We start from the raw sequence: 27825 nt of genomic DNA, 5'->3' as shown, positions 1-27825 counted from the left end.
TATCAAGAGCCTTCACGTTTTAATATCTTCACTGATCTCCTGCAGAAGTTTTGTTTCCATCCGGGCTTACATAGGTCTGATACTACACAATATATGCAGTGCCTTAGAGGATCTGGTCAGTCCCAATGGCAAGCCTTACCTCCTGGTACCCAAGTACTGAGGCCAGAAGAGCGTGAACGTGGAGAGAAACCTCCAATGTAACTACTGAGTAAGTGCATGAGAGTGAGTGTGTTCTGTTATGAACATACACGCCAGATGTGGCAGGTTATTTCAGCGTACTTTCCGGTTTTGTACATGGAATGCATTTCTCTCTTCTGTATCCTGTGGTTTTTTTACCTGTGGAACCTCTTTCCATGGTGGTTTTTCAAAAGCTCTGTTTTGCGTTGTTCACCTGTACGTGCTGCTGTTCAGCCCACCAGTTGTGGGTGCTGTGCACAGGACCATGTTTTGGGTCAGGAACATGAGCTGCGCCTACAAAGTTGGCCACTGGATGGAGAACTCTGCTAAGCAGTCGAGTCATGGCTGCAAATTGGTAGTCGTTCAGTTTTGGTGGATGGAGATCTCGGTAGAAAGGCTCCCATATGATGAAACTGCTGGTCAAACAAGTGTTCTTCCTAGGTTTGGATAATTGCTCGGATGTGTGTCCTCGTGCCTTTAACCTGTTCACAATAAGAGTGTCACTCTGAGACTTCAGAAGTTAAGAGGTCATCCTAAGTATAAGGGGAGAGGGATGAAATGAAAATCAAGTATATAGTGCCTTGATAATTTTGTGTCTGTGCAGACATAGGGCAGAATGTCTTTCCCAGGATTTCTTGGTGGTAGACCTTTTTTTTTAAGAAATACTTTTTAAATTAAGCCCACCCTTTTCAGTTGAGTGACTTTCTACCCCTGAGATACTCATGTGTGTATATCTGTATCTCCAAATGTTACTTAAGCAACAGACAGCAATAGGAATTTTGCGCTGAAGTGGGACGCTCTTAGCTCTCTTCCCTGCGGAAGGGCGGAGGAGGACGGCTCTGCTCGCAGCGATCCCGAGGAAGGGCTCGCAATCTGTTGGGCCAGCAGTTCAGCCCTGCAGCTGCAGGCGGCAGCCGCTGTCTGTCCGACAGGCTGGAGGGAAGGGGGGAGTCCTGGAGCTAAAGGCCAACTGCGTGTACAAAACAATGAAGTGCTTGGGGATGTGTGTTCATTGTTCCAGAAGAATCACAGGCATTGATTTGAGCATTCTGGCCATTCTTTTCCTTCAATTAAACACTTGTGTGATTCTTTGTACAAATGGTAGAACAAGTGTTATTAATAGATAAAGCAGCTCAGTCCCTCCAGGAAAGAGTCTTAAACTATTTTGAACTGAGACTTTTACATCTGAATTTTTCCGAATGGTCTTTGTAAGTGGTTCTGGTTTGTCTCTTTGCAGAAGTATCTTAGGCTCCTCCACCTTGCAATAGCCACAGAATTAGATGCTGCACTGTACAAACAAAACAACAACAAAGAACAGCAGAATCACTGGAGCAGGAGCTAAACAGATGTGACACCACTTTGTTTGTATTTTCAGCTTATTTTCCGACAGTGCTTTGAATCTGGAATTCTAAATAACTTAAGGGCTCTTTTTATTCAAGTTATCAATCTTCCTCTTCTTTTTTAACCTATAATTGTGTTCTTCCTTCTGTGAGTTGTATCAGCATAGATTTAGTTGTGTTCTACCTGAACTTGCATTATTCTTACTACCTATGTATTCATCTTTTAGTCCAGAATATCTTATTGACCAATTGTTAACGTTACCGTGTCCTAAGGTACGTTTTTTTGAGGAAGCAAAGGCATTTTTTCTCTTCTAAAAACTGAAATCAATTGTGAAATGAGCCAGCTCGGTCTGAGAGCCTGGGTGGAGAGGAGGGAGCACAGAAATGTAACTGTTAATGCTCTGCAAAATGCTTAGTTGTCTAAAAAACGATTGGCAAAGATCATTTTAAACAAGGTTCTGCTCTGCACGGATTGCCCTGTCCAGAGCCGGCTGTTTCTTGGGGAGCTCTGACCACATTCTCCTCAGTTATGCTGCTCTTGCCCGACTGTTACAACCACCAGCGCAGGAGGGCTGAGTCAAAGCATTTTTTGCTGTGATTCCTGTGTTCTCAGCGACAGGGTCGCCAGGGGTCGAGGTGAGGGAGCATCCCTATGGTGCATGAGAGTGGAGCCGCAGCCCTGGAGATGATCGAGGCCCGTTTGTCTCTTCACCACCACCCCCAGCCCCACAATTCTTTGTTCACACTAGCTTGGAACGGAGCTGATTCTTTGCTCATCAACAGCAAGTACGCAGCTCATGACCCCAGCAGATGTTTCTGCATTTTAGGCTAATGAGAACTTATTGGATTACTGCAGTCTTCCCTGCCTCGGAGTAAATACCGCTTTGTTGGAGATCCGGAAACTCATACTGAATATGATAAACAAACTGCTGGCTGGACTGCGATTGCCAGGACATGAAAAGAGTTCCAGAGCGGCAGAGGATCTAACGGCCCTGAAATGCACCACTGAGCCACACCAATTAAGAGCATTTCCAGTGATTTTGTGAGCATTCCTGTTCAACTCACAGAAATTATTTTAGGTTGTTTCTTCCGCTGCATTTGTGTGTGGTCTGTAAAGCAAGCGCGGGGTGGAGGACTAGGCTGGCGGAGTAGTCTCAAATGCCTCTGATGGGTTCCTTTTAAAATATTTCTGTGATAATGTATGTGCAAGTCCTATCAATTGTTAAATGTGGAGAGTTGACAACCCTAAGGAGAGCCACTCTGATTAAGCACAGGGCTCTGTTCATGTTCTAAATGAGCTTCTGCCCGTATGAATGATTTCTTAGTACTATTTCAGGAATTAAAATGTACTATGGAATGTCAGCCTCTCCTGTTCCAGAGATGATTAATAAGTATTTTTAACAGAACTGTGTAATGAGTATATTCTCAATATCATTATCCTGTTATATGCCACACAGATTGTATTATTTTGGATGTGCTCTTTAATTATCCTTTCCTTGTAATTTTGTTCTAGAGATACTTGTATTCCCAGGAGGCAGGATCAGTCTTGTTTCTACCACCTGTGTCTGGACTGAGGCTGTAGCTTCTGAGAAACAATGTTCTCCTCGTCGTGGGTAAGCTTGCAGTGGTGTGACAAAGGCAGCAGGATGCTTGTTTTGCACTTAGTTTCTATGTTAGAAATCCATGTTTGATTAACAGAAAAGCTTTCACAGAAACACAAATGGAGAACAAAACTGAGAGGTGAAGAAATGGGTGTGGGTTTTACTACTGTGAATATCATGATGTAAAAAATAACTAAGACCTTATTCTTGGCGGGGGGGAATTGTTCTGCAGAGTAATGATGAGAATGTACAAGCAGTCAGGGTATAAATTAGATTTAGTCAGAACAAATACAGATGTACTCATGCCTTCCTCTACAAACTGCAGTCCCTCTCTCACCTTTCCAACACGGCCGTTCCGATCCCCCCACGCTTCCAACCTGGACAAGCGCCTGAGATTCCTGACATTTCATGAGAAGCAGAATTACGTTTTTTGTAAACGAAATAAAAATCTGAACTATGCACAGTGCAAGCGGGTGGGTGAATATGGCCCATAGATTTGACTGATGAATAGTTTTTATACATAAGCAGTTCTTACAGAACTTCCTTTAAACTCCTAACGGTTACCAGATGTGGGTTGCAGGCGGCTGCTGGAATTCCAACACCTGTTGCATCACACTGAATAGGATTCATTTTGGCAGGCACAGAAAATTCCATTTCAGTAACTAAATAGTTTGAAATGATATCTAAAGCCTCCTTTTTTTTCAGACCAAGCTGAGTCTAGCCTTATTTACAGGATTGCACATACTTTCATAATTAGAAGATGGTTTGCAGTCCTTAGAGACTGTAACTGCCTGATATTTCTTGTAGTCAGTAAATATCAAGTAGAAAATCTTCAATTTGGAAAAAATGCTTCCTTTTGAAAAAGTTAGCTGTGATTTAAAAGGGCCGTACTCCACATGATGATAATTTCTAGCTGTGATTTCTGAAATGTAGAAATGCACTGGTTTGTGTTGAAAAGCATTCCAGCTGAGGATGCTGGAGCTGCGCTTGAGAAGCGTGCTGTGCTGCATCCCTCCATTCAGCGCTGAATCCTGGTGCTTCTTTGGAGTCCGTGGCCAGAGGAGCTTTTTCCAAGGTGAAATGTACCCAAAACACACCTGATTTTTGCAGGACTGTTACCAAAGTCATTGTTTTGAGTGGTGAGATGTTGTGCATCAGTTATAGGCTGCTGGACCATCCGAACAGCAGAGGTGCTTCATTTTCGTTTTGCCTGCTGATCCTCTTTAAGTGAAGGGTTCCAACATGCTCTTGAGCGTTGCCCTCAGGCAGGAGGCAGATGCTGGCATTGCTACGTTGCAGACAGGAAAGCGCTGCAGCATGGAGGGTTCTGTGCACATATCTGAGAAAGTGATGAATCCAAAAAGAATTTTTAGACTTTGATTTGCTGCTTTTTTGGTCAGAAGCTAGAAGGAAAAAAGGGCCTTTGGTAAACTATTGAGTTGACTTTTGGATACAAATCTCTGGTTTTTGCTGAGTAAAATACTAGACTCCGTATCAGGAATTTTTAGAAGAAATAGAACGGAGGTTCAAGTAACAGAGCTAACCTGGGGGGAATAGTATTTTGTAACTTTTGGTTCCTCTTTTCCTAGCAGCTTACCTTAAAGCAGGTGTGTGGTGTTGGGGGAAAATTCAGAGTCCCAGCACGGGTTGCAGAAATCATTCCTATGTGCAGCTTTTAGTGCATCACTGTGGGACATGGCGTTTGTTCTGTGGCCTCGAATCTCTGCTGTTGCCTCGGATCTGCTCTTCCCCGGTTTGTGCGAACTGTTCTTGTCCAGAGCAGCGTGCTGAGAGCTCCCCCTCCTGTCTCCAGCGCCTGGAGCCGCGGCTGGGACACAGGGATGGAGATGGACAGTGAGGGCCTGGGGATGGAGGAGGACAGAGCAGGGCTTGAATAGGATTTTGGGGTTGAAAAGCGGTTCTTTGGCAGGGCTCAGTGGAGCAGCTGGGAGGATAGAGGCCCAGTGGACGGGACCGGCCCATGCAGGGGATGCTCCAAGTTGATGGGACCAGTGGGAACCTTCACTTGTGCATCTGTCCGAGCCCGGCAGGCACTGGAGGAGCTCAGGCAGGGGCTCTCCGGGCTCAGAGGAGCCCTCGGGGGCTGCGGGAGGATGAGGAAGGTGAGGAGCGGCTGCTGCAGCCGGCAGCGCACCTGGAGCGGGCGGGTGGGCAGGACCGGGCCCGCACCTCCGCCCCTCCGCCCCGGGCTGCAGCCCGGCCCCCTCCCCCGGTGCACGCTGTCAGGAGCAGGCGGGGACCGCAGACAAAGAGCCGGGGCCGGAGCCGAGCGGGCACCGGGGCCAGGAGGGGGCGGCCCGGGGGCGGGGACGCGGCGGAGGCGGCGGCCAGAGGCACCGGGGAGCCGAGCCCGGGAGCGGGGCGGCGGGGGAAGCTCGGGCTGCGCTTCGCTGGGAACAAAAGGCTCCTCCTGCCCGCGGAGAGAGCGGCTGTGGGCCGGGGCTCCGAGCACCATGGCCCGCAGCTGCTGTGCCTGGGGGGTCCTGCTGAGCCTGTGCAGCCTGCTTGCTGCCCAGCCCCGGGAGCGGCAGTGAGTACCGGGACCCCCGGGAGGGGCGGTGGGGAGGGAGGATGGACCCTTCTGGTCTGCTCTGCATGGGGCTCCGGGGTGGCTGCACCAGGCGCTTAACAAAGCCCGTGAGAAGTTTCCCCTCCGGGGGCTGGGGAGGCGAGCGGCGCGGTTCCCCAGCCCGGCAGCACGTTTGTACTCGCCGGTGTAAAAGTGCATAGCACAGCGGAAAGAAAAAAATATAAGAAAGTCTCCTTAAAAATACCTGCCTCTGGCGAGCGGCTGCAGAGCTTTTATCTGCGAACAATTATTTAAGGAATCCGGGGTGCTGCGCCGGGGCTGCTGTTGTGCTGGGGATGGTTGAAGGTAGCGCTGTTTGCGCCCGAAGAGCGTGTGAAACATTCTTGTGGGGGAAAAGCATCCAGGGAGAAACATTTCACTGGGGGGAAAGTTCTCTGGCTTCTAGGAACTGAATCTACAGCTCGTTGCAGTGTGTTCAGTTTAACTTTGATTTAGGTTTGCTTTGTTCTTTATCCCTGGTTTATTGCAGCCCATCAACACCGTGAATAGCTGCATTAACTGAGTGCCACGGAGAACTTATTTTCACTTGCTTACTAGAAAATATTTCACGTCCTGCCAAGTTTTGGTGTAACCTGACAGAGCTGTTAGTCGAATGTGCTGTCCAGTCACTGTCAATTTAGCTGTTTAATTGCCAAGCTAAATATTTGATGCTAAAATACCACTTATTAAGTGACTTAAATAGCCTTATCAGCGGACTGATACTTGGGGAAGAGTTGCAGTGATGCAGAACAATGTGAATACATGTGCTTCACATCTGGCTCCGCAGCACTGTGCTGTGTGACACTTGGAGTCTAACCATTCCGTACTGGATGCAGATGGTACTCGCTCTCCCTGTGCAACAACACGGGCTATGTCTGTCTTACCAAGAATTTTGCAGGCTAAGTAGTAACTTTTTATTGTTATTTATTGTTGTTCTGATGAGTTTTCAAACCTGGAAACCATAAGGGTCTGAATCTCCGAGGACCCCATGCAATTTAGCTCAAATGCCACAGAGATCTGAACTTCCTTTGGGGGTAATGGGATCTCCATGGCAATGAGGCCTGCTGAGAGAGAAACAGGGGTTGGAATTTGATAAAAGATGACTCGGGGGCTGTAAAACACAATCATCCTCATCCCCGAGTGATAATTAATCATGAACTAACGCAACCTGGCTCATGGAACTGCAGAAAGGCATGAGCTGAGCCATCGGGCTTAAAGAAACATACAAGAAATCGCCTCATTTAAAAATTAAATCCTTTTGGGAAGCAAAAACCCCCAAAAGGTGTGTAATGAAGAGAATGTAACCGTGTTGCTTACAGCCCAACGCATCAGAGAGCACAGTCTGTGATGCTTGTAGCCGACAAGTTGCTGGCACGATGCCATTGGGCACAAGCGTGGGACGGGTTCCATTCAGAACCACGGTGTGTACGGGCGGTCTGGGCTGGCTGTAGAGCTCCGTGCCCCGCTCAAGTGATTGCTTTCTGCCGGGCTTTTAAACTTGCACGGTACAACTGTTTGAAAAAAAAAAGTGGCAGCAGAGCTGAGAATTTGAGCCCAGTCTTGTAACTGCAGTTTCCGGGCTGCTCCTGTATGAGTTGGAAGTTTAGATGTGTTACGTGTATGCGAGTCTGACCTTTAGAAAGTGCTGAGTATCGACTCTGAGAGTCACTTCTATATGAGAAAACGGACCTGTGAAAAACAATTGAGGCAAAAATGTTAGAAGTATCTAAATTGTTTCAAACCAAAGCGTTATCTACAGCACTCTGCTGGAGGCTCAGGTACCTCTTTATTCTTTCATGAACTTCAGCTTTTTTATGATGAGCTTTTTGTATATTTAGCTTGTTTACCTATAAGATATATGCAGTAAACATCAATATTAGTGTCTTTATTTAAATATGAAGGATTTGTAAGCTCTGTTCATTTCTGTGTGCATTCTGTGTTCCTTTTATGCTCCCCAGGGGCTATTTAATTGCGGCACCTTCTGTTTTCCGATCGGGTGTTGAAGAAGCTATAAGTGTAACCATCTTTAATGCTGTCAAGGAGACAATGGTCCAGATTCAGTTAGTAGTCAAAGGAGAAACTGTGTCCCGAGGCCATGGAACGGTTCTGGGTAAGTTCTTGTTATTCTGACTTCGAGAACTAGTTTAGAAGTCGAGGTGATAACGGATCTGGAATCAAACTAATATTTAATTTGTTGACTACTGCTAAATGTTCTCGGTTGGTTGTGCTATTGCGGTTTTGCTATATGTCATCTCAAATATCCAAGGCCCATAATTTTGGAACAGCAAGACATACAGAGACTCCGGATAATTGATACTCAAGAGTTTTATAATGAATAACTTTCCTTTTGAAACCGGAATGTTTGACACCGGGGAGCTGTATAAGGAATAAGGTGATAATTTCAACAGAAAGAAAAATGTCAAGTCTACAACATCATCATAGTTTTCTACCCTTAGTTTAAAATGAGTGCTGGAAATGCAGTCTCCCCATTGTCTCTGGTTTTATCCTCCTCTTGTCTTTGAAATTGGCTGACAATTGCTAAGTAATTCAAAGGGAGGGATGCTTACACATATGGGCAACATATGCTAAAGAGAAATCTTAGGTATGGCTGTATCCAGCAATCAAAACAGATTCTGTGAGTGTTTGTTTTGAGAATTATTTGCAGAATCACAGGATTGATGGGGTTGGAAAAGACCTCAGAGATCATCAAGTCCAACCCTTGGTCCAACTCCAGCCCATTGACTAGATCATGGCGCTAAGCGCCATGGCCAATCTCAGTTTCAAAACCTCCAGGACGGTGAGTCCAGCACCTCCCTGGGCAGCCATTCCAATCCTGACCACTCTCTCTGCAGAGAATTGCTTTCTCATCTCCAGCCTCAATTTCCCCTGGCAGAGTTGGAGCCCATGGCCCCTTGTCCTAATGCTGATGCCTGGGAGAAGAGACCAATCCCCACCTGGCTAGAACTGCCCTTCAGGTAGTTCTGGAGAGTGCTGAGCTCAGCTCTAAGCCTCCTCTTCTCCAGACTAAACAAGCCCAGCTCCCTCAGCCTCTCCCCATAGGGCTTGTGTTCCAGTCCCTACCCCAGTCTTGTTGCTCTTCTCTGGACCCGCTCCAGCACTTCAATCTCTTTCCTGACCTGAGGGGCCCAGAACTGAACACAACACTCCAGGTGTGGCCTCCCCAGTGCAGAGCACAGGGGAAGGATCACTGCCCTTGTCCTGCTGACCACGTTCTTTTTGACCCAGGACAGGATCCCATTGGCCTTCTTGGCCACCTGGGCACACTGGTGGCTCCTGTTGAGCTTCCTGTCCATCAGTCCCCCAGGTCCCTTTCTGCCTGACTGCTCTGCAGCCACTCTGTGCCCAGCCTGGAGCGCTGCAGGGGGTGGTTGTGGCCAAAGGGCAGGACCCGGCACTTGGCCTTGTTGAACTTCTACTAGCCTTACCCCTGGTAGGCTCATTTGAGAATAATAACTCTGCCTTTCTCTCTTTTTAGATAAAGGAACAATTAAACTGAAGGTGAGTGTCCATTAGTTTTAGATGTTTTCTTTGCAGTGCAGCTACTGCATCATCTCCATTGTCATTGACCTATCAGTAAGTTAAAGCCGTAGATTTACAGAGGTCTAAGGAGCTCGGTGCTGGTCTGGCGTGACCGATGGGATCTCCCTGCCTTGGTGGCAAACAGCAGAGTTTGCTTTGCCTTTTGTGTAGTTACTGTTTGGCTGATGCTGCTGCCCTGTCCTGCCAGTAATTAAACTGTGTGAGGGAATTAGATTCTAGAAAGATTCGATACTCCCTGCTCCTTTACTGGGGTAATATGCAAATACGTAAGTACCCAGTCATGTCACGAAATTGAAATATAGACAGCAGTAATACCAAATGCCATAGATTTATTTATCCAAAGACTGTAACTCACTGTTCAGTAAAATCCGTAGCGTCACTGCTGATTTGTGTGGGGTTTTTTTCACTCTCAAACTATGACCTATTATCATAATATTTCTGTATTATCAGATTTCTTTAGTTTGTAGTTTTTAATATCATGTGATTTTAAGTCTTATTTCTCTCAAGAACTGGTGCAAGCATGGATGTCTTGGTTTTTTTCCTCTCTCTCTCAGCAGAACTATTTCTTCCATAGCATGCTCCATTTCCCCATGTAACACACGTTCTTTAGTGAAAGCTGCACATGTAGATCAAATATCACTTTGCTTGAGTGATAAAGGGTAGAAGAGAATTTCCTGCTGTGCTTTTAGCATGACTTTTCCTCCTTTGAAGTTTATACATTGTAAAAGATCTAGTATGTTCTTCATTTTCTTTTTATTGCTCACACATAGTTATGCTGAAATGCAGCAGGTGGCTGCTCTTTACTCACTCAGTGTCAGTTACGTTCCCCAGGAAGCGCAGAGGCTTTTTCTGTGTCTTCCTCACCTCGTGGTGGGTTTTCCAGGTGCCCTCAGGACTCCGTGGACAAGCGCATCTGAAGGTCTGGGGCAACCGGCACCTGGCAGGGGACGGCTACATCTTTCACAACTATACCACCGTAACCATCGACAGCAAAGGGTCGTCGGTGTTCATTCAGACGGATAAACCTGTCTACAAACCCAAGCAGAAAGGTAAAGTGACCTTGCAGAACTTGCCAGATGCTTGGGCTGCTTTCAAGCAAAACTTGTAGATTCTAGGGTGAGAAATTCTGCTCAGTGTTGGCTGTGCTGACTGATACATTTCCTCTTTTCCTTTTTGCAGTGTTGATAAACCTCTATATGGTGACTTCTGACTTGAGACCAGTCGATGACAGGGTAAAGAAAACTGTTTTCCTTCACACTGTAAAATATGATGGAATGCTTGGCAACCTCTATTTTATTCTAATGTACATTTATGCAGAAATGTAATTGGATTTCTTAATCTATTTAGGCATGTCTTGCGATTGCGTGTTGGTTTTTACAACTTAGGGTTTTATTTTTCATTTGGTCACCTCCCTGTTGAAGGAGAATAGGCAGTTTGTAGTGCTAGCAAATAGAATGTGACTATGGCAAAGCAGTCAGGGGTTGTCAGAGACTTGCACTCTATTGAGGTGATGCACAAAGTGTTACGTTTCCCATTGGATGTGTGAGTGAAATGGATGTTTCTCAGGTTACTCTTACCAAAGAAGAGATGTTTAAACTTGGTCACTTCATTCATCCTGCCTTGCTTATGTCGACTCAGCAGTTCATCACAAGAAGCAGAGAGGTAGCTTTGGTTCATAAAGCTTTTTATTATTTTTGTCTTTCAGATCGAAGCTTATGTGGTGGTGAGTATCTGCCTGCCAGTGACCCAGCGTGTGTCCCGTAGAGGCACAAGGGGAACGAGTCGCACATCTGTGCTTCTTCAAGCCCATTACGGCCATTCCCAACTGTAACCTCTGCCATTACCTCTACCCCTTTCTCTTTAACTGATCTGTGTGCCTTTTTTTGTTATCACCAACAAATATCCTTGTTTTCTACTTCAGTTTCAGACATCTGTTCCCATTTTTCAGCCTGAGAAGAACTGGCTGACTTCACTGTCTAAATGTGCCAGTCCCACTCAATGTCTCCCTTTCCAATGCAAACACGCTCCCATCCTTCACCTGCCTGGGCTGCTGTGGCAGGGCCAGTCTCATCTCTGCACCCAAACATTATGATAGTGGACACTAGAAATTCATGGCAAGGAAAGGGTGCTCCTGTCTTCTTCCTTCTGAGGTGAATGAGAGGTTCCTTCTGTGTCTAGTCTTTTTTTCCTTTCTAAACCACGTATTTTCTTTAGCTGTCAGCAAGCAGAAGAATTCACCCTCTTGTTTGCTTTCAATCACAGACCTAATGCTGACAAAAAGAGCGGGATTAAGTTCATCTGACTTTGTCATCTAAAAATTGTCTTGCTAGTTGTACAGCTGCCGTTGTGAATGGAAAGAAAGCGTCTCAGAGGCCAGGTCATCCCCCCCCAAATAGGTGTCTTAAGATAAGGTGGAAGATCTGCCGCTGACAGTGCTTGCTCGTGTGCGTTGGTTATAGAGGCAGGCAGCGTCCTTAAATGAGTTTGAGACAGAAAATGCCCCCGGTCAAGTGTCTTCAGAAGATTTTTGACATATGTTAGTTACGCTTGAGCTACTAGTGAAATGTATATTTTACAAAATGAAGTTCTTTGTTGCAAATGGAATTAAATGGATTAGTGATGTTCATTTTCACTGTGATGTTTCTCATTCCTAAACCGCTATGCAGGATCCTCGGGGGTCTCGTATGATAGAGTGGAGTAATTTGACGCCAATTTGTTGTGGTGAGTTTCAGACTTGATTTTCTCAGTGATTGTTACTTCCTTTGCTCCTGTTTGTCCCGAGTTGTGTTCAGTCAGCCTTGCCAAGGGCTGCTGAGTGACGCGGTTCACAGTATGTTGTTCCTTTTGCAGGTATTGTCAATATGACTTTTCCCTTGTCCGATCAGCCGGTGTTTGGCGAGTGGCTCATCTTTGCTGAAATGCAGGGGCACACATACAACAAATCCTTTGAAGTTCAGAAATATGGTGAGTTGGATCCAAATTAACTTTGACTATAACCCAGGCACATTTGGAAGAACAAAATAATATGAAATATTTTTGCTTGAGATGAAACACCTGAGAAATAATACATTTAATATGTCATGACAAAACTTTCTCTGAAGGCTGCAGGGATACAGACACTTACAACTTAACCAAACCCTTTCTTCCTGTCCTCAACACTTTATAAAGTAAAGGACCCGAAATGGAGTGTCATATTGCACAATCAATTCATGTAACAAAGATTTAATTTGCTGGGAAACTCCTCAATATTTTTCAGTCTGTCAGTGTTTTCCTTCCTTTCCCAGAGCCCTCCCTGCAATTATGAATTTTGGTTTTTGCTACCCCCCTTTTCAGTCTCCAAGCCCCTCTGAAAAGCTTTTGTGTTTCTTTTCATTGTAGTATTACCAAAGTTTGAGCTGCTGATTGACCCCCCTCGCTACATCCGCGACCTCTCGCTGTGTGAAAAAGGAACTGTCCATGCCAGGTAGGAATGTGTCCCGGATAAAGCTTCATTATGTAAGTTGTAGTACGGCCACGGGATGGGGCAGTTGCTGGAGCTCGGATCTCACCTGCTGCAGACTTTTCAGATGATTTCTGGTCATCATCAGAAGCTCCTGTACATAAAAGCCTTCATCAAACATGTTGACAGTAACAAGCTGGAAAACTTGCTGTGATATTGTTTTCTGTTTTCTAGATGTGCAGGTCACACGGTATGGGCCTTGATATAATCGGGAAAGCAAGAAACCAGCTGGAAGTTAATCGTTATCCTCTTTCCATTGCAGATATACATTTGGAAAGCCGGTGACAGGAAAGTTAATTGTCAATATGACCATAAATGGCGTAGGGTACTACAGACATGAGGTGGGACACCCTGTCCTCAGGACCACCCAGGTGAGGGAGACCATGGACTCAGCTGCGGTAAAACGCCTCCTCTGTGCTCTTTGACATGGATAGCACAGCCCTGTTTCATGTTACTGATGGAAGATCAGAAAATAAATGAATAAACGCAATAATTTGATCCAGCATGATAAAAATATTATGTTTTGACACAGTATGTTTATGGTTTGGAGGGATGAGAATTTGTTGGCGTAATATTCATCTGGTTTTAGATCATCTAGAGCTGAAGAGAACATGAGAATGAGGGACTGTGACACAGCTAGTCCAGACTGAGGATAAGGAAGGAAAACGAAGCTTGCTTTCTTTCCTCCTTCCTTCACCCATTCTCCTCATTAATTCCCTCCACTCCAAATCCTTTAAAAATGCTGTTGCAAACTCCTCTCAAGTGCCTATGCTTTAGATTTGGCTTCTAGACACTTTTTGAATGCTTGAGTGAGGCATTTGACACAGTCTCCCACAGCATCCTCACAGCTGAACTGAGGGAGTGTCAGGAGGATGGAGCCAGGCTCTTCTGGTGACAACCAGTGACAGGACAAGGGGCAATGGATGCAAACTGGAACACAGGAGGTTCCACTTAAATTTGAGAAGAAACTTGTTGGGGTGAGGGTGGCAGAGCCTGGCCCAGGCTGCCCAGGGGGTTGTGGAGTCTCCTTCTGTGCAGACATTCCAACCCCCTGGACACCTTCCTGTGTAACCTCATCTGGGTGTTCCTGCTCCATGGGGGATTGCACTGGATGAGCTTTCCAGGGCCCTTCAGCCCCTGACACTCTGGGATTCTGTGATTCTGTGAATGCAAACTTAGGTTTCTGTTCCCCCCCACACTGTGTAGATCGATGGCTCGGCTGCTTTCGATGTGTGTGTGAAAGACATGATGCCAGCTGATGTTCCGGAACATTTCCGAGGGATGGTCAATATCTGGGCCACGGTCATCAGCTCTGACGGGAGCAAACAGGTTACGTTTGATGACTCGACACCTGTTCAGAAGCAGCTGATTGATATCAAGTACTCCAAGGATACCAGGAAACAGTTCAAACCTGGGCTGCCTTACAAAGGAAAGGTAAGATTAGAATTAGAGATGCTGACTTGATCCCGATATACGGTCATACTGGCTTGATCCCAGGATGTCATACCATGTTCTGGTGTGATTTTTTTTTTCCTCACCTGCTGATTCTGACATTGGCTGGAATTGCCTATAATATAAACCATGTTGTTCTATAAATCAAACACTTTGTAGGTAGAAGTGGCTTACCCTGATGGAAGTCCAGCTGACAGAGTCACTATCCGAATTAAAGCTGAACTCACACCGAAGGACAACGTTTACACAAGTGAACTGGTCTCAAGGAATGGACTGGTGGAGTTTGAAATCCCCTCCATCCCTACAGCTGCCCAATACGTCTGGCTGGAGGTGGGTGAAAGCTCTTTATAGGATTAGCGGGCTTTAATGTAACTAATCTTATCAAACCTGCACTTTGTAAATCAGTGCTACAAACAGGGAATCTGTGCCTTTTAGCTTCAACGTCATGATTTAAATGCAGCAAACACTTGCTTTGTTTCTTGCTGCCACTACAACTGGTGTTGAGAAGCATAATGAAAAGGTGATTCTCCAAACACAGCTACGCACAGTAGTAAGTGTCCAGTATTTGGAGTGCTCTTGCTGTAAAGCTGGAAAGTGTAAAATGGGAGATGGGGATACAGTGTAAGAAGAGAATACAAACCAGGCTTTCTGTACCTGCATAACATTCAGATGTAACTTTTGTTAAGACCAAAGTGACGGCGATTGATGGGAAACCGGCTGGGGATCAATATCTGCCAAACTACTTGTCCATCAGTAGCTGGTACTCGCCCAGCAAGTGTCACATCCAGCTCCAGGCCCCAGACAAACCTTTCCAGGTATGTTGGCTTCATATTTCATCATGGCAACAACTGCATTTCTTGGCGTAAAGTACTTTGTCAAGTGTTTCTAGCCATTGCTGTTTCTGGGATCCGGGACTGTTACTGTTTCCACTACAAAGGTTGAAGTAGCTGCAATTCAGCCACCAAATATTTGTTCCACAAAGTAAAGTGCTTTTGGTGCTTTGTGCAGCATCTCATCCTCCTTTGTGCTGTGGGAGCGGGGCAGACGGTGGATATAGGCACTGACAACGTCTGAGATTTCAGATTGGAATATGTGGTCTGTGCACCTCTAATAACAATCACACAGGAATTACTTGGTGAAAACTACTTTAGTCCAAGACAACAAATGCTGAAAGATTGAAGTGGTGTTAGTGGGAGTGGCTTAAAGACTAAAGATCCGAATTAGGGCTATGTAGTCTCACTAGAACTTCGGTTTAAATCTCAGCTGGATCTGTTTAGTCTTCCAGTTATTGAACTGTGAACATAGTTATCTCGTCTTCTCTTGTAGTTTTTGTAGAAGCCTCTCTAAAAATGTGCTCCTTCCACATCAAAGCTGTCAAATCTCTCTCTTAAAGGAAAGATCTGATGTAACCGTGATTCCTGTTGCATGTCGCTTTTCTGAGAGCTGTTCAGGGTTTATTCTCTACCCAAGAAGAAACTCTGAGGGTCTGCATGTTGCTTTGTGGAAAAAAAATAGGTGGCTTTTGGCAATATCCACCCCTAGATTGCCATGATCAGCAGGGCTGTCAGGCTGCTTTCAGACCTTTTGTAGCCAAATAAGAGATTTTTTTTTTTTATCCTTGCGTTTCATGGAAGTTTAATGGCTAATTAATCTTTTACAAGTTTCCTGAGGTATGGAAAGGGGATTATACACTGCTAATCTGAACACATTGTTCTTATTATAACCTGATTAGAACTAATTCTTGTGTGGGAAAGTTGGGAGTTGGATGACCAGCTGATGTGGGAACTGTTTCCCTGCTTTGCCAACTCTTACTGGGTGTTCCAATTAGCTACATTCATTTTTTAATGAATTGTTTCATCGTTTGCACTGGGGAATTCTTAATACTTCAAATATTTAATGTCACGAGGCACTTCTTGGACTCCATGGCATTTTCGCTGTATTTAACCTTTAGCAGCTCCTTCTATTCAAGTCTTTGCTGATTTGGTTTGTACCATGTGTACGTTCTGGAAAGATAACACTGTCAGCGCTGAAGAAAGAGGTTTTTCAAAAGATTTCGTTGGGATTTAACATTGCTGTTCAGTCTTAGATGGGCTTTGCTGTGCGTTCAACGGCAGGAGGATCAGAAGTGGAAGCTGCTGAAGAAATGTTACTGAACACAAGTGTTAGTGGCTCCTCGTGTCCCAGAAACAAGACGTTTGTGTTCCTGGGGGCGCTGGCTGCTCTGCGGGTCTGTGACTCAGCCAGACCGCCCCAGTCCCCGTCCTGGTGTCTGTCCTGTTGGGACTGGGGATTTGATCTCCTGGTATTCAGTACTTAGCAAGTACCTCTGGGTACGGGACTTCAGGAGGTCAGTGTGCTGCTCTGAAACCTACTTCAGGCATCGGATGACTTTACCCAGAAAAAACCCACTCTCTGCTCCTTAATTTGTGTGTCGGGGAGCTCCTCGAGCGCCAGGGTTGCAAATTAGTATCACAACTTGTGTAATTTGAAAGCATTTTCCCTCAGATCTATTCCCAGTAGTTTGGTGCCACATTGGTTATGTTTGAATTAATATTTGCCATATGAAAGTAATCACCGTGTATAATCTCAATTGAACTGCAAAGACTACCAAACACACGTCTCTTCCCGCTCCTAACCCATCTCTTTCTTTTTGGGCTGGGCTACTGAATGGGTGTCTAAAATTCAACCAATTCTGACAGCTGCTCGGTGCCAAAAGGCTTAACTTTCAGGATTCCAGAGATTCCTTCATTGTTTTCATTAATGCACACAACCCCCCGGCCCATTCTCCTGTTAGACTTGCAGGGAGCGCAGAGCTGAACACAGGCCCCTTTTGCCTGTGAAGGAAACCCATGGAAACAGCGCTAACGTAACATACATTTCTGAGAAGGAGGGGGCCCAGCTCTTGTGGACCCAAACCCACACAGATTTCTGTGCTTTATCAATAAAAAGCACGCGTTGTAACAGACCAGATCTTTTGCTTTTCTGTCCCTGGGTGCAGGTAGGAGAGGAGGCTTGGATTGCAGTGAAGTCCACCTGTCCTTGCAACTTCACTCTGCATTATGAAGTGGCATCGCGAGGCAACATTGTCCTTTCAGGACTGCAGCCCAGTAACGTCACCCAGCAGAGGAGCAAAAGAGCCGCCTTTCCCTTGGAGAAGAACATTGATATCACGCACTTCCCAGGAACAGGTAGCTAGCATCAGAAATGCACACTTGCCCCTACTTTTTTGGAAAAACAACCCTCCCACAAACCTAAGTATCCCTTGGCTTGAAGCTGATGCTTCTTAGAGGGCATAGAATAATTTTCTGCAAGAAAAATTGTCATATCCATTGCACACATAATTAATATATATAAAAAAAATTCCAAGAGAGAGATCTCTTGGAGAATTTTCTCTAATCTTTCTGCATTCTCTCCCTTTGCTAAGAAAACTCTAGTTTTCCTTAATGTGCCTCCCAGCCTTCATCAACTCGAGAGTGATGCCCTACTGATGCAAGCCCAGCTACAACCCCATCTCATAAGCTGCATAATCCTTTTTCAAACCCATTTATAGTTTTCTCAGCAGTGTTCTGCAGCAATAAATACCTTTTTTTTTTGGTTTATTTTAAATGGGTTGAGAACTTAATTGTATCTTTCTTCTTTTAGCACCTCCCAGCACCCCTGCAGCAGAGGTTGAAGTCTGCATGACGTTCCTCCGGTTCTCCGTGGGTCCCAGCATGGCTCCCTTGGGCCGTCTGCTGGTGTATTATGTCAGGGAGAACGGGGAAGGCGTCACGGACAGCCTGCAGTTCACCGTCAAGTCCTCCTTCGAAAACCAGGTACTGGCAACGTAGCTGCTGGAGAGGAGAGAGCAGCGTCTTGTTACTCTCTTTGTCTGCTGCTGCTGAGTCGGGATAATGGGATTTTATGTTAAATTCCTAGGTTGAAGTGGCTCTCTCAGCAAATGAGACCAGACCTGGTGATGTTGTGAACGTCAGGGTCAGAGCTGCAAAATCGAGCTGTGTCTGTGTTGCCACTGTGGATAAGAGCGTCTACCTGCTGAAGACAGGTTTTCAACTGACAGCCAGTCAGGTAAAAGGACATTTAAAGCAGTGAGATCTTTCTCTCAGTCCTGCTGTCCACACGTTCCCTTCAGTAGCAGCCTTCATCCCGAAGGACAACAGTCTCTCCCCTTTCCCTGCAGGTTTTTCAGGAGCTTGCAGAATATGATGTATCTGATGCATTTGGAGCTCCAAAGGAAGAAGGGCACTTCTGGTGGCCAGGCATGTCCTCGCGTAGACGCCGTAGATCTTCTGTCTTTCCCTGGCACTGGGACATCACCAAGGATGCTCGCTTCGCGTTTACAGTAGGAAGAATCAAGCCTCGCTTCTCTATGGAGTGTCTTTTTTACTTTCATGTTTGCAGGATGATTTTCAGCTCCGTAGGCAATTCCTTTTTTCACGTGGGGGCTGTTTCTCCAGGGGCGTAGGCTGCAAAGCGATCTCCGAGAACAGAAAGTACGCTGTTCCAGCAGAGAGGTCGGAGAAATGTGCTTTGGTTCTGATCCGTCTTGGTGAGGGGGCAGGTGTCCTGTTAGGTGAAGGAATTCGGCAGGTGCTCTGGAGAATCAGGTGGGACCAGAAGGTTCCTGGGGGTGTGGGGGAGCACGCAGGTCACTTCTGCAGTGACTTGAGCCGGGAAGGAAGGTGGAACGTGAGTCTTTCCTTATAACCTTTCCCCTTTCAGGCTCTCCTTTGGAAATCCTTTAAACCTCTTTCCTGTTCTGCCAGCTTCTGTGGCCATCCGTGTGAAAGCTCAGTAACATTTTCTTCTTTGATTCTCCATCTCTTCATTCTTTGTCCTTTCTGAAATTGTAGCTAAACTGTTCTTTTGTGTTGTCTTAAACCCCATAGGCTTCCACATATTCCCCTGGTGCCTTTGTCTCTTAATTGTAAACTCTAAATCCTTGTTACTTCCCCCTGCTGCGGGAGTCACTGCTGCTTCTCTCCCTGATCCGTTGGCGTTTTTGCTCTGATGCTTTTTTTCCTTACTGAGAGGCATAAATTCTTGGGAAAAGATAGATGTGCTAATAGCTGGTATGTATGCATTGCTGGGGGCCTGATCTGTAAGAACTGCATGTGTATGTCAAGAGAACAAAGCTCATGCTCCCTTTGGTGTCTGGGAACTGCTGTCTCGTGTGAATAAGTGCAGTCAGGGGGCAGAGCTGGCAGACAGATCTCGCAGGCGTTCCGTGTTTTCACTGCGGAGCTGTGCGGCCCGTTTCCGCTTTGCTTGGCATTCCTGGTGCGCGGAATCGGTGACGTCCGATGCGAGGGCTGCCTGCTAACTGCAGCACTACGGGTAAAAAGCTGGAATATTATATTTTAGGGGAAAAATATGCATAATAACTTTTCACCTGTAGCTACCTGGCAGTTACACATGCCCAGTAATGTCGGATATTGGTTTAAACGGCTTTTCCAAGCAAATGAGCTTTCATGTAAAACCTCTGCCTATAAAATGCCTACATATTTTCACATTAATGGTCATTTTTATATGAACTTCTACAAGTCCTCAAGTTTCAATTGAAATGTACCCCATAAATGTTGGAGTAGGGTTGGGGGATTCTATTCAGAAAAGTTTTTATTGGTACACGTTTAATATTTTTTTCCCTTGCTCTCCTTTTTGTGGTCATCGCGTTTCTGTCCAGGAAACTGGCCTGGTTGTAATGACCGACGTAGTCAGCTTGAACCACAGGCAGAACGGCGGCATGTACACGGATGAGGCCGTCCCAGCCTTCCAGCCGCACACGGGGACGCTGGTGGCGTCAATGCATTCGAAAATAGCGCCAAGGTAACGTTGCTGTTGGAATGCATGTTGTCTATTATACTCTTAGCATTTTTTTTCTGTATTCTCGGCTGTTTGCCACCTCCACGCCCCAGGAAATTGCTGAGTTTAGACAAGGTGGTGTTGGGGAAACTCTTCCGTTGTCTTCATAAATATAACAAAAAAATGTAACTGACACTACTTTGTTAAATTTAAATCATTTCTGGAAAATTAATATTGCCCAAAAGGATCATTTCAAACTATTTGCCTGTCTCAGTTTCCTGTGATTCTTATTCATGTCCCAGACTGATGTGTGCATGCATGATGGGATCGTTTGGAAAGACTATGTAATTAGTGTCATAAATGATCACAGAACCACAGAACATCAGGGGTTGAAGGGCCCTGGAAAGCTCATCCAGTGCAATCCCCCCATGGAGCAGGAACACAATTTAGCAACTGAATCCTGACACTCCCCCTTTCCATATTGATCCCCATGAATGAGTCCCCGCTCAGTCTCCTCTTGTCCAGCTCCAGAGCCCCAGCTCCCTCAGCCTTTCCTCACACGGGAGATGCTCCACTCCCTCCAGCATCTTGGTGGCTGCGCTGGACTCTCTCCAGCAGCTCCTGTTCAGCCACGCAGCTCTCCTGGCTCCTTCCTTGACTTCCTACGTGTCGGGATGCTCTGATCTTGTGCCCGGTAGAAACAGCCCCTGAACACCAACCAGCTGCCTTGGGCCCCTTTACCTTCAAGCAGCCTTGCCCATGGGATTTCCCGCAGCAATTGCCTGAAAAGGCCAAAGTTTGCCCTGCTGAAGTCCAGGGTTGCAATTCTGCTTGCTATCCTGCTCCTGCCACAGGAGATCCTGAACTCCATTTTTTTATAATTCTGTGCTGGCTAGAGTCTGGGCTGGTTATGTGAGCTGCATTCAGGTGAGAACGTTTCTTTATCAGCCACCGTTAAAACCATCATATTAAAAGAATTCATTGACTTATTTCTTGTTCTAGCCGAGCAGAGAAGAGAAAAAGAACCTTCTTTCCCGAGACCTGGATCTGGCACTGCCTCAACGTCAGGTATCGACGGGGAGTTCCCGTAATTATATCCGGAGGGTTGTGTCCTCTTCAACTGCAGAAAACAAAGCTCTTTAAAACCGGTGACACGAGCATGTCTCACAAACCTGAATTTACTGCCCAATAAATCATGATTTCCACCTGGTACAAATGGAACTAGAAAAATGAATAATCAGGTAACTGATCTCTCCCCGAAGCTGCCCGTCTAGGACAATTTGAAACAATTTTTAAAGGCTTCTCCAGGTTTGCAAGTAAACTTCATTCTCAATAAGTGATTATAAATTAAATTTGACAGGAACTTGCAGCAAGTGTATTCAAATCTGTTCAATTGAGCATGAAATATGCTTTGTAGAAATACACAAAGAATTCCAGAAGTGCCCGTTTGGGCCTCAGCAAGCTGGGGCAGTTAATTGTAAGCGGGAGAGTTTGGAATAAAACGCTGCTGATTGCATTTTCTCCACTTCGTTTCATTAGAAACGACTGAGCTGAGCATTCCTTCATTTCCACTCTCTTGAACAGGAAGAATTTGCTTTTTTTTTCTTCTACCATTTATAATTATAACATACAATATACATATACAAGCCTCAAAAAAAACCCCAAAAGAAACAAAAAAAAAGAAACAAAAGCCCAATGTCAACTTCCCAAACCAATTCGAAAAATTCCTGGAGCCTGGCTGGAGGGTCTAATGGCTGGAAATGTGTGTGTACTTTGGCCTCCCGCCCAGAAGAGTAAGTGCCCTCATGTGTGAAAATAATGTTAATGCTGCTTATGGGCTGAAATCCCAGTGGAAAGAACATCAGCTGCAACAAATTGTCCGGTTAAGCAGGTGGGAATGCTGCCAGTGGTGGAGCTGGGACACCTCTGCTCTCTGCTCCGGGCTGAGCTCAGTGCAGGTACCGGCCCCCGAGCTCCAGGCGGGATGGAGACCTAAACAGTCAGAAACTAACGCACTTAAAAGAAGTTAAAATAAGTTGGTGCGTTTCCCAGGCTCTGCACTCCGCAGGTTGAGCTGGGGAACCACGTTTACTGGGCAGGGTGCGTGGAGACTGCCCGACCCCAGCACGCCTGCTCAAAGGTGGAGGGATCTCCAGTTTTTTATCAAACTATTTATTTTAATCCTTTTCCTGCTGTAATAGAAACACACAGACCAGTACCTGACACGTGAACAGCTTAGGCTCATTGGAAACTGCAAGCAGTTGAGTTAAAGCTACCTCTTTGGTGCTTAAAAGGTGAATAACCTTCAGTTGAGAAGCAGTGAAAGCGCAGCTCTTCATTTGCTCCTGGATTTGAATCAAGCGCTTTGCAGTGTTGAAAGACAGTGTGTTATGCTGTAGAGTCCCAGAGCTTGTTCTGAAGACCTTGCTTTCTCCTTTTCCATGCCAACTGAGGTGCACGTTGCTCTTGAAAGATTCCAGAGCTAGCAGCATGTGTATCAGGCTCTGGGGAATAAATAAGAACTGGAGAGAAAACAACCTTAGGGTGTACTCATAACTGCACCAATCATCCTGCCAGGTGAGCCATGAAACAGCTTTTGTTCTTGCTTTAGAGGAAATGTTTGCTGTTCCAGGCAAGGCCAAAGCTGCTTTGCAGGAGGGAAATAGCAAAGTCTACGGAACAAAATTGAATTTCTGTTATTATAAAGCATGGAAGAGGATACCAGGCTTATGATAGAGTGTTATGGTATGCACAGTAAAGCTAAATACTCAGAACAGGAATTCGATTTTTAATAATTACTTTCAATCTTCATTGGAAGAAAACGATGGGTTTGGAAATTTTCTGAGTCAGGCATTCCAAAAACCGACCGAGCAAAATGTCTCTGAATCAGAGTATTTGCCCCGGACAAGCAGCTGCTGAACTTGGTGGCTGGAAAGCTTGTCCTTTGCCCTTATGTTCAAGCAGAGTCTGCAATGTGTACAAGGGCAAAGGCTTCCAACAAAAATGACTTTTTGAGATGCTTGCCTCTAAGAAAAGTGACTCTGTAATGAAAGTGCAAATGCTCGTAAAGCTTTTAATCCATTAAGAATGCGTATGTTATGTTTCATGGATTGGTTAATCTGACCATCCAGCCCCTGTTGTTCCCCGCTCTCTTTGGCAGCAATCCATCGGGAGAGGCGCAGCTGCGCGTGGAGGTGCCGGACTCCATCACGACCTGGATAACCGAGGCCGTGGCTCTGTCTGAAGAGAAGGGCTTGGGCATCGCCGTGCAGACGGAGCTGAAGACGTTTAAACCCTTCTTCATCGATTTCACCCTGCCGTACCACGTCATCCGCGGGGAGCAGACCAAAATCCCGCTGACCGTCTACAATTACTTAGCTGTCTGTGTGGAGGTACCGACCATCTTTGTTCCTGCTGCTGAGTCACTAAATTCTCTTTTAGCATTAAAATCTCCGAAGTTATCTACAAGTTATAGTAAATAAGGTATAGGGTTGAGGTATAGGTTAAGGTAAGGTATAAATAAATAAGTAAATAAGGTAAGGGTGGCAGAGCCTGGCCCAGGCTGCTCAGGGGGTTGTGGAGTCTCCTTCTGTGCAGACATTCCAACCCGCCTGGACACCTTCCTGTGTCACCTCATCTGGGTGTTCCTGCTCCATGGGGGATTGCACTGGATGAGCTTTCCAGGCCCTTCAACCCCTGGCACTCTGGGATTCTGTGATCTGTCCAGCTGCAGTAGTTTCATTCTGAACCACTTGTAGCCTTGCTGAGCTGAAAGCAGCACTCTCAGTTAAATATATTAACTAACAAGTTTGAAGAGTGAATCTTCTGTGCATGCCAAGATTTTCTTAAGCATTTTGTGGGTTTCAGATTCTTCACTTAGGCGGGTTGGTTTTGCGGGTGACATTTGCAATAAATGGCTTTCAAAAATTTTCACAGGTCCACGTGAATATTTCTGTTCCAAAAGGCATAAAGTTTGTTGGGCATCCTGGGAAGCAGCATCTGACAAGGAAGAAGTGCGTTGCCCCCGGGGAAGCGAAACCCACCTCTGTCGTTCTGTCCTTCAATGAGCTTGGACTGAGCAACATCACTGGTAGGGTAGAAATAAAACCATCTTCATTTGTTTCTTAGAAACAGATTCTATAGCTGAAGAGTCTGTATGAACAAATTTTCCAAGATTCCCTGGTCATCAGTTTTCCTGTTATGTGGTCATGTAAGGTTTGGATCTGTTACGGCTACAGAGACTTAAATATTAGACTTATTTAAGAGAATAACAAATTCTTTACACCTTTCAAGCAAATAATCACGGTAAAAATTGTGCAACACTGGAAACTACTTAAGAGTTTCCCTGTTGCCCCGTGGCTGTGCAAGTATGGTCCTCTTTTAGATGTGACTGTTCAAATACAGAATAAAGGTAATAGAAGAGAGCTGTCATTACAAAACACTTGATGTATTGTTAATCAGCTGTATTTAGTTAATCTAGATCTTCACTTAAGCTCCTGAAGATCTTCCTCTCTCAGTCTCTGCTGCTTTTCCCTCTGTTTCTTAGCAAAAGCTTTTGCTTATGGTGGGACTGGCTGCTGCCAGGAGGGGCTGCAGACCGCCAAGAGCGGCAGGCACTCAGGGGGCAGTTACGTGGACAAGAGGACCCCGGTGGCGGTGGATTATGTTCGCAGTAGTGTTATTATTGAGGTAAGAAAATACGAATTTGCAACAATTCAGAAAAAATAAATGGGGGGCAAATCCCGCAAGTAAAACTGAACGGCCCTTTCTGCTAATCCAAGTGCTGTGTTTTTATGTGTGGATTTCTGTCTTTATACAGCCAGAGGGACTGGCCAGAGAATACACCTATAGCGTGTTCTTCTGCCCGAATGGTAAGTTCATGATTTGAATGAGCCATTAAGTTTGTTTGATTTAGTTATAAATAGAAACGTGTGGAAAAAAACCTTAACAAGTCTTTGTTTCCATTTGTCTATGATTGATGAGTTATGGCGGGCAGGAGGAGCTTTGAATAAAGAGGCTTTCTGACCTGGCTGGCTAATTATGAATTTGCTGTAACTGCCCAAGCGATTTCTGGAAATAGCAATTAAATTCCTTTACTTTCTGAAACAGTTTAAGTATTCAGCACTGTGGACAGAAACTGTGACTGTACTTCATTTTCAGCTGATGTTTTAAAATTCAGTGCTGGAATCAGTATGTCCGTTCTGCCTGAGATTTGGATGGCTCAAAGCTGGCTGCTCCGGCTAAACAGGGATGCTTTTGACCACTAGATCAGAACCGAAAAATCACAGACTTCAGAAGAAATCCAGCCGAGCAGTTTGAATTGAAGGATCTTCTGTTTTGCAGGGAATATAAACAGAAGATGGGAAGAAACGTCCCCATATAACTTTATAGTTTAAGAGAAGCTGGTAAAAAAACCGCGTACTTGGGAAAAGTCTGTTTAAGTTTTAGTAGGTAGCTATGGGTCATTTTTGAAGTATGTGAGCTAAGCTCTAACTCTTACAACATTCCGTTCTTTTTCTGACTAGAGAAAATACATATTTCTACGCCTAACAAATATGAGTACCAGTACATGCAGAAACCTGCCCAGATGACGCACTTCGACATCGCTGTGAAAGCGCACAACGATGCTCACCTGGCCTTGTCCTCCGGGCCGCACGACGTGGCGGAGATGGCCGAGATTGTTATTGGTGGCCATCAAAACACGAAAACCTGGATTTCCATCAGCAAAATGGGCGAGCCGGTGGTGAGCAGGGACACGGCCGGCATCCTCTCCTGGGATGAATTCCGCAGCTTCTGGATCAGCTGGAAAAATGGAATTATCCAGGTAGTGAATTTATCTTTGTAATGGCCTGGAAGTCTCGTGCTTTCTTAAAGAGTTTGAGCACAGGAACAGCAGGTTGTAGAAGACTAGAGCTTCGTTCCTAGTGCTTTTTCTCTCTTAAGTCTCGATGAGGCTGTGTTAATCAGGACATATCTGCTCGCCACATCATGTTCTCAGAACCCCAAGTTCTGATGTTTTTAGTGCTAAGTGTGCTGAAAGCCTTGCAGGTCAAGCCTGTGGAGTTCTCCTGAAACTTCCTTGGGTCGCTTTGTGGGTGGGAAGGAGAAAGATCCTGGGACATCTGCAATGTTCTCTGGTGCACACACGAGTTCCCAGGTCCAAGGACACAGGACAGACTGATTTCATATGTGTGCGTTCTTGGAACTGCATGTTTTTTTGTCCCTTTCAGGTTGGCCACGGTACTCGGGTGCTAAATGAGTCTATTATTGTGGAGTGGACAGTCCCCAAACAGCTTGAGGTGAAGTACATTGGCTTTTCCACAGGCTGGGGGTCAATGGGAGAGTTTAAAATTTGGAGAAAAGAAGAGACTGATGAAAATCACAATGAAGCATTTACTCTTGGAGTTCCCCACAACATAATTCCAGGATCAGAAAGAGCTACGGCTTCAATAATAGGTATCAATTATGAGGAGGTATCAATAGGTACCACTTATCAAATATGAAGACATTCTCCAGCTGTTACTTGCCTCTGAGCAGTGTTTGGGTAATACAGACCAGACAAGGCAGTCTCAGGCAGTTACAAAGTATATGCTGCTTAATTCTGGGAGAACAATTAATATGTTTTTTGTCATTTGCTTAAACCCTGTTTGAGTTGACAGTGACTTAAAGCTGATATCGTCCGAGGGCTTTGCAGAGCCTCTGTCTGCTAGAATTCATAGTATCCATTTCATAATCATCCTAATCACAAATGGTCTAAACTAGTGATCTAAATGGGGGAGTCGTGGACAATCAGACTCTGAAATATGACATTTCCTTATTGCAGCAAGAGCTAAAGGGCTAAAACTTAAAATTCAAAGGACTTCCAACTTACGGTACAGGTGATTTAAGCTGACTGTGTAACTAGTAGAAATTAATGTAGTCGGGTGAGTTTTAATCATAAGACATCAAAAGTAAGTGAAGTGTAATTCCTTGATACTGAACATGTCTCTTCTTTTCCAAACAGGAGATGTGATGGGTCCTACATTGAACAACTTGGACAATCTCTTGCGATTACCATTTGGGTGTGGGGAGCAGAACATGATCCATTTTGCTCCTAATGTGTTTGTCCTGAAATATCTGCAGAAAACCAAACAACTCAGTCATGAGGTGGAGAGTGAAGCCACCGATTACCTTGTTCAAGGTAACCTACGACACAAGCCTTTTCTCCTTCTGTAAATTGTAAGTTAGAAGAGAGTTTTACTTGTATCACACTGTCCTTTCTAATCAAGAGTATCACAAGTGATGAGGATTCGTTATTTCTCGTAGGGTAATCTCAAAGATTAACAGATTTTGACAGCAAGACGTTTTCCCCTGATATATAGCCTGTTATTCCCATAAATAACTCCTCGTTTACATGCTTATTGATTTATATTTCGCTGTCTCCCTAAACAGCTCAAAGCAATCTATCTTTTTATGCATGGTTTTTCTCAGCATTTGTTTGAGAAGAGCCACGTGCAAAATAGTTTATGCAGTTTTCAGGACAAGTAAGAATTTGGAGATCATTAAAAACAAGAATGACCCGGCAGGACAAAGCTGCCTTGTGTGTGAGTCAGACAATAGCCATGGCATGAAATCAGAGGTGACAGGGTGAGGTGGTTCTCCTCTGAAAATATAAACAGAAAATGTAATATGTGATATATTTCTTGTATTCAGCAGCAAAAGCCCAGTGCTGCTTCCTTAGCCTGGCTGCAGTCGTTTCACTTGTTATGCTTTGTGCTTGCTGATCTTGTGTCAGCAGGGCACCCACCTCGTTCATCAGTGGCC

General features: G+C 45.2%; 1 protein-coding gene and 1 long non-coding RNA gene across 4 annotated transcripts in view; one reads left to right on the top strand and one right to left on the bottom strand.

Annotated features, from left to right (window-relative positions):
* Positions 1-3375: 3375 nt before the first annotated feature.
* Positions 3376-5293, bottom strand: LOC135576502 (uncharacterized). The gene is made up of 2 exons (XR_010468296.1): positions 4716-5293; positions 3376-4457 (listed from the first exon to the last, which is right to left on the bottom strand). It is a non-coding gene; the product is annotated as an uncharacterized LOC135576502 (long non-coding RNA).
* A 137-nt stretch (positions 5294-5430) lies between these two features.
* CPAMD8 (C3 and PZP like alpha-2-macroglobulin domain containing 8) overlaps positions 5431-27825 on the top strand; it is a 41975-nt gene continuing 19580 nt past the window's right edge. Inside the window, exons 1-26 of one of the 3 annotated variants that reach the window (XR_010468275.1) lie at positions 5431-5669; positions 7667-7818; positions 9205-9227; positions 10153-10318; positions 10449-10501; positions 10975-10992; positions 11936-11990; positions 12120-12233; positions 12648-12732; positions 13031-13139; positions 13975-14202; positions 14380-14550; positions 14907-15035; positions 17219-17408; positions 17863-18035; positions 18139-18288; positions 18401-18562; positions 19904-20046; positions 21025-21090; positions 23183-23414; positions 23959-24112; positions 24569-24711; positions 24842-24893; positions 25548-25846; positions 26253-26478; positions 27026-27202. Coding sequence is in view for 2 of the 3 variants with exons in the window: in XM_021291624.2 (XP_021147299.2) it covers positions 5593-5669; positions 7667-7818; positions 9205-9227; positions 10153-10318; positions 10449-10501; positions 10975-10992; positions 11936-11990; positions 12120-12233; positions 12648-12732; positions 13031-13139; positions 13975-14202; positions 14380-14550; positions 14907-15035; positions 17219-17408; positions 17863-18035; positions 18139-18288; positions 18401-18562; positions 19904-20046; positions 21025-21090; positions 23183-23414; positions 23959-24112; positions 24569-24711; positions 24842-24893; positions 25548-25846; positions 26253-26478; positions 27026-27202 (3547 nt within the window). In the remaining variant the exon portion in view is untranslated. The remainder of the gene's footprint in view (positions 5670-7666; positions 7819-9204; positions 9228-10152; positions 10319-10448; positions 10502-10974; positions 10993-11935; positions 11991-12119; positions 12234-12647; positions 12733-13030; positions 13140-13974; positions 14203-14379; positions 14551-14906; positions 15036-17218; positions 17409-17862; positions 18036-18138; positions 18289-18400; positions 18563-19903; positions 20047-21024; positions 21091-23182; positions 23415-23958; positions 24113-24568; positions 24712-24841; positions 24894-25547; positions 25847-26252; positions 26479-27025; positions 27203-27825) is intronic. The other 2 variants (XM_021291624.2, XM_013367998.3) reach the window with 2 other exon arrangements.

The sequence above is a fragment of the Columba livia genome, chromosome 27 (assembly GCF_036013475.1).
Source record: "Columba livia isolate bColLiv1 breed racing homer chromosome 27, bColLiv1.pat.W.v2, whole genome shotgun sequence".
NCBI lineage: Eukaryota > Metazoa > Chordata > Aves > Columbiformes > Columbidae > Columba > Columba livia.
This window is presented reverse-complemented; position numbering and strand designations above follow the sequence as displayed.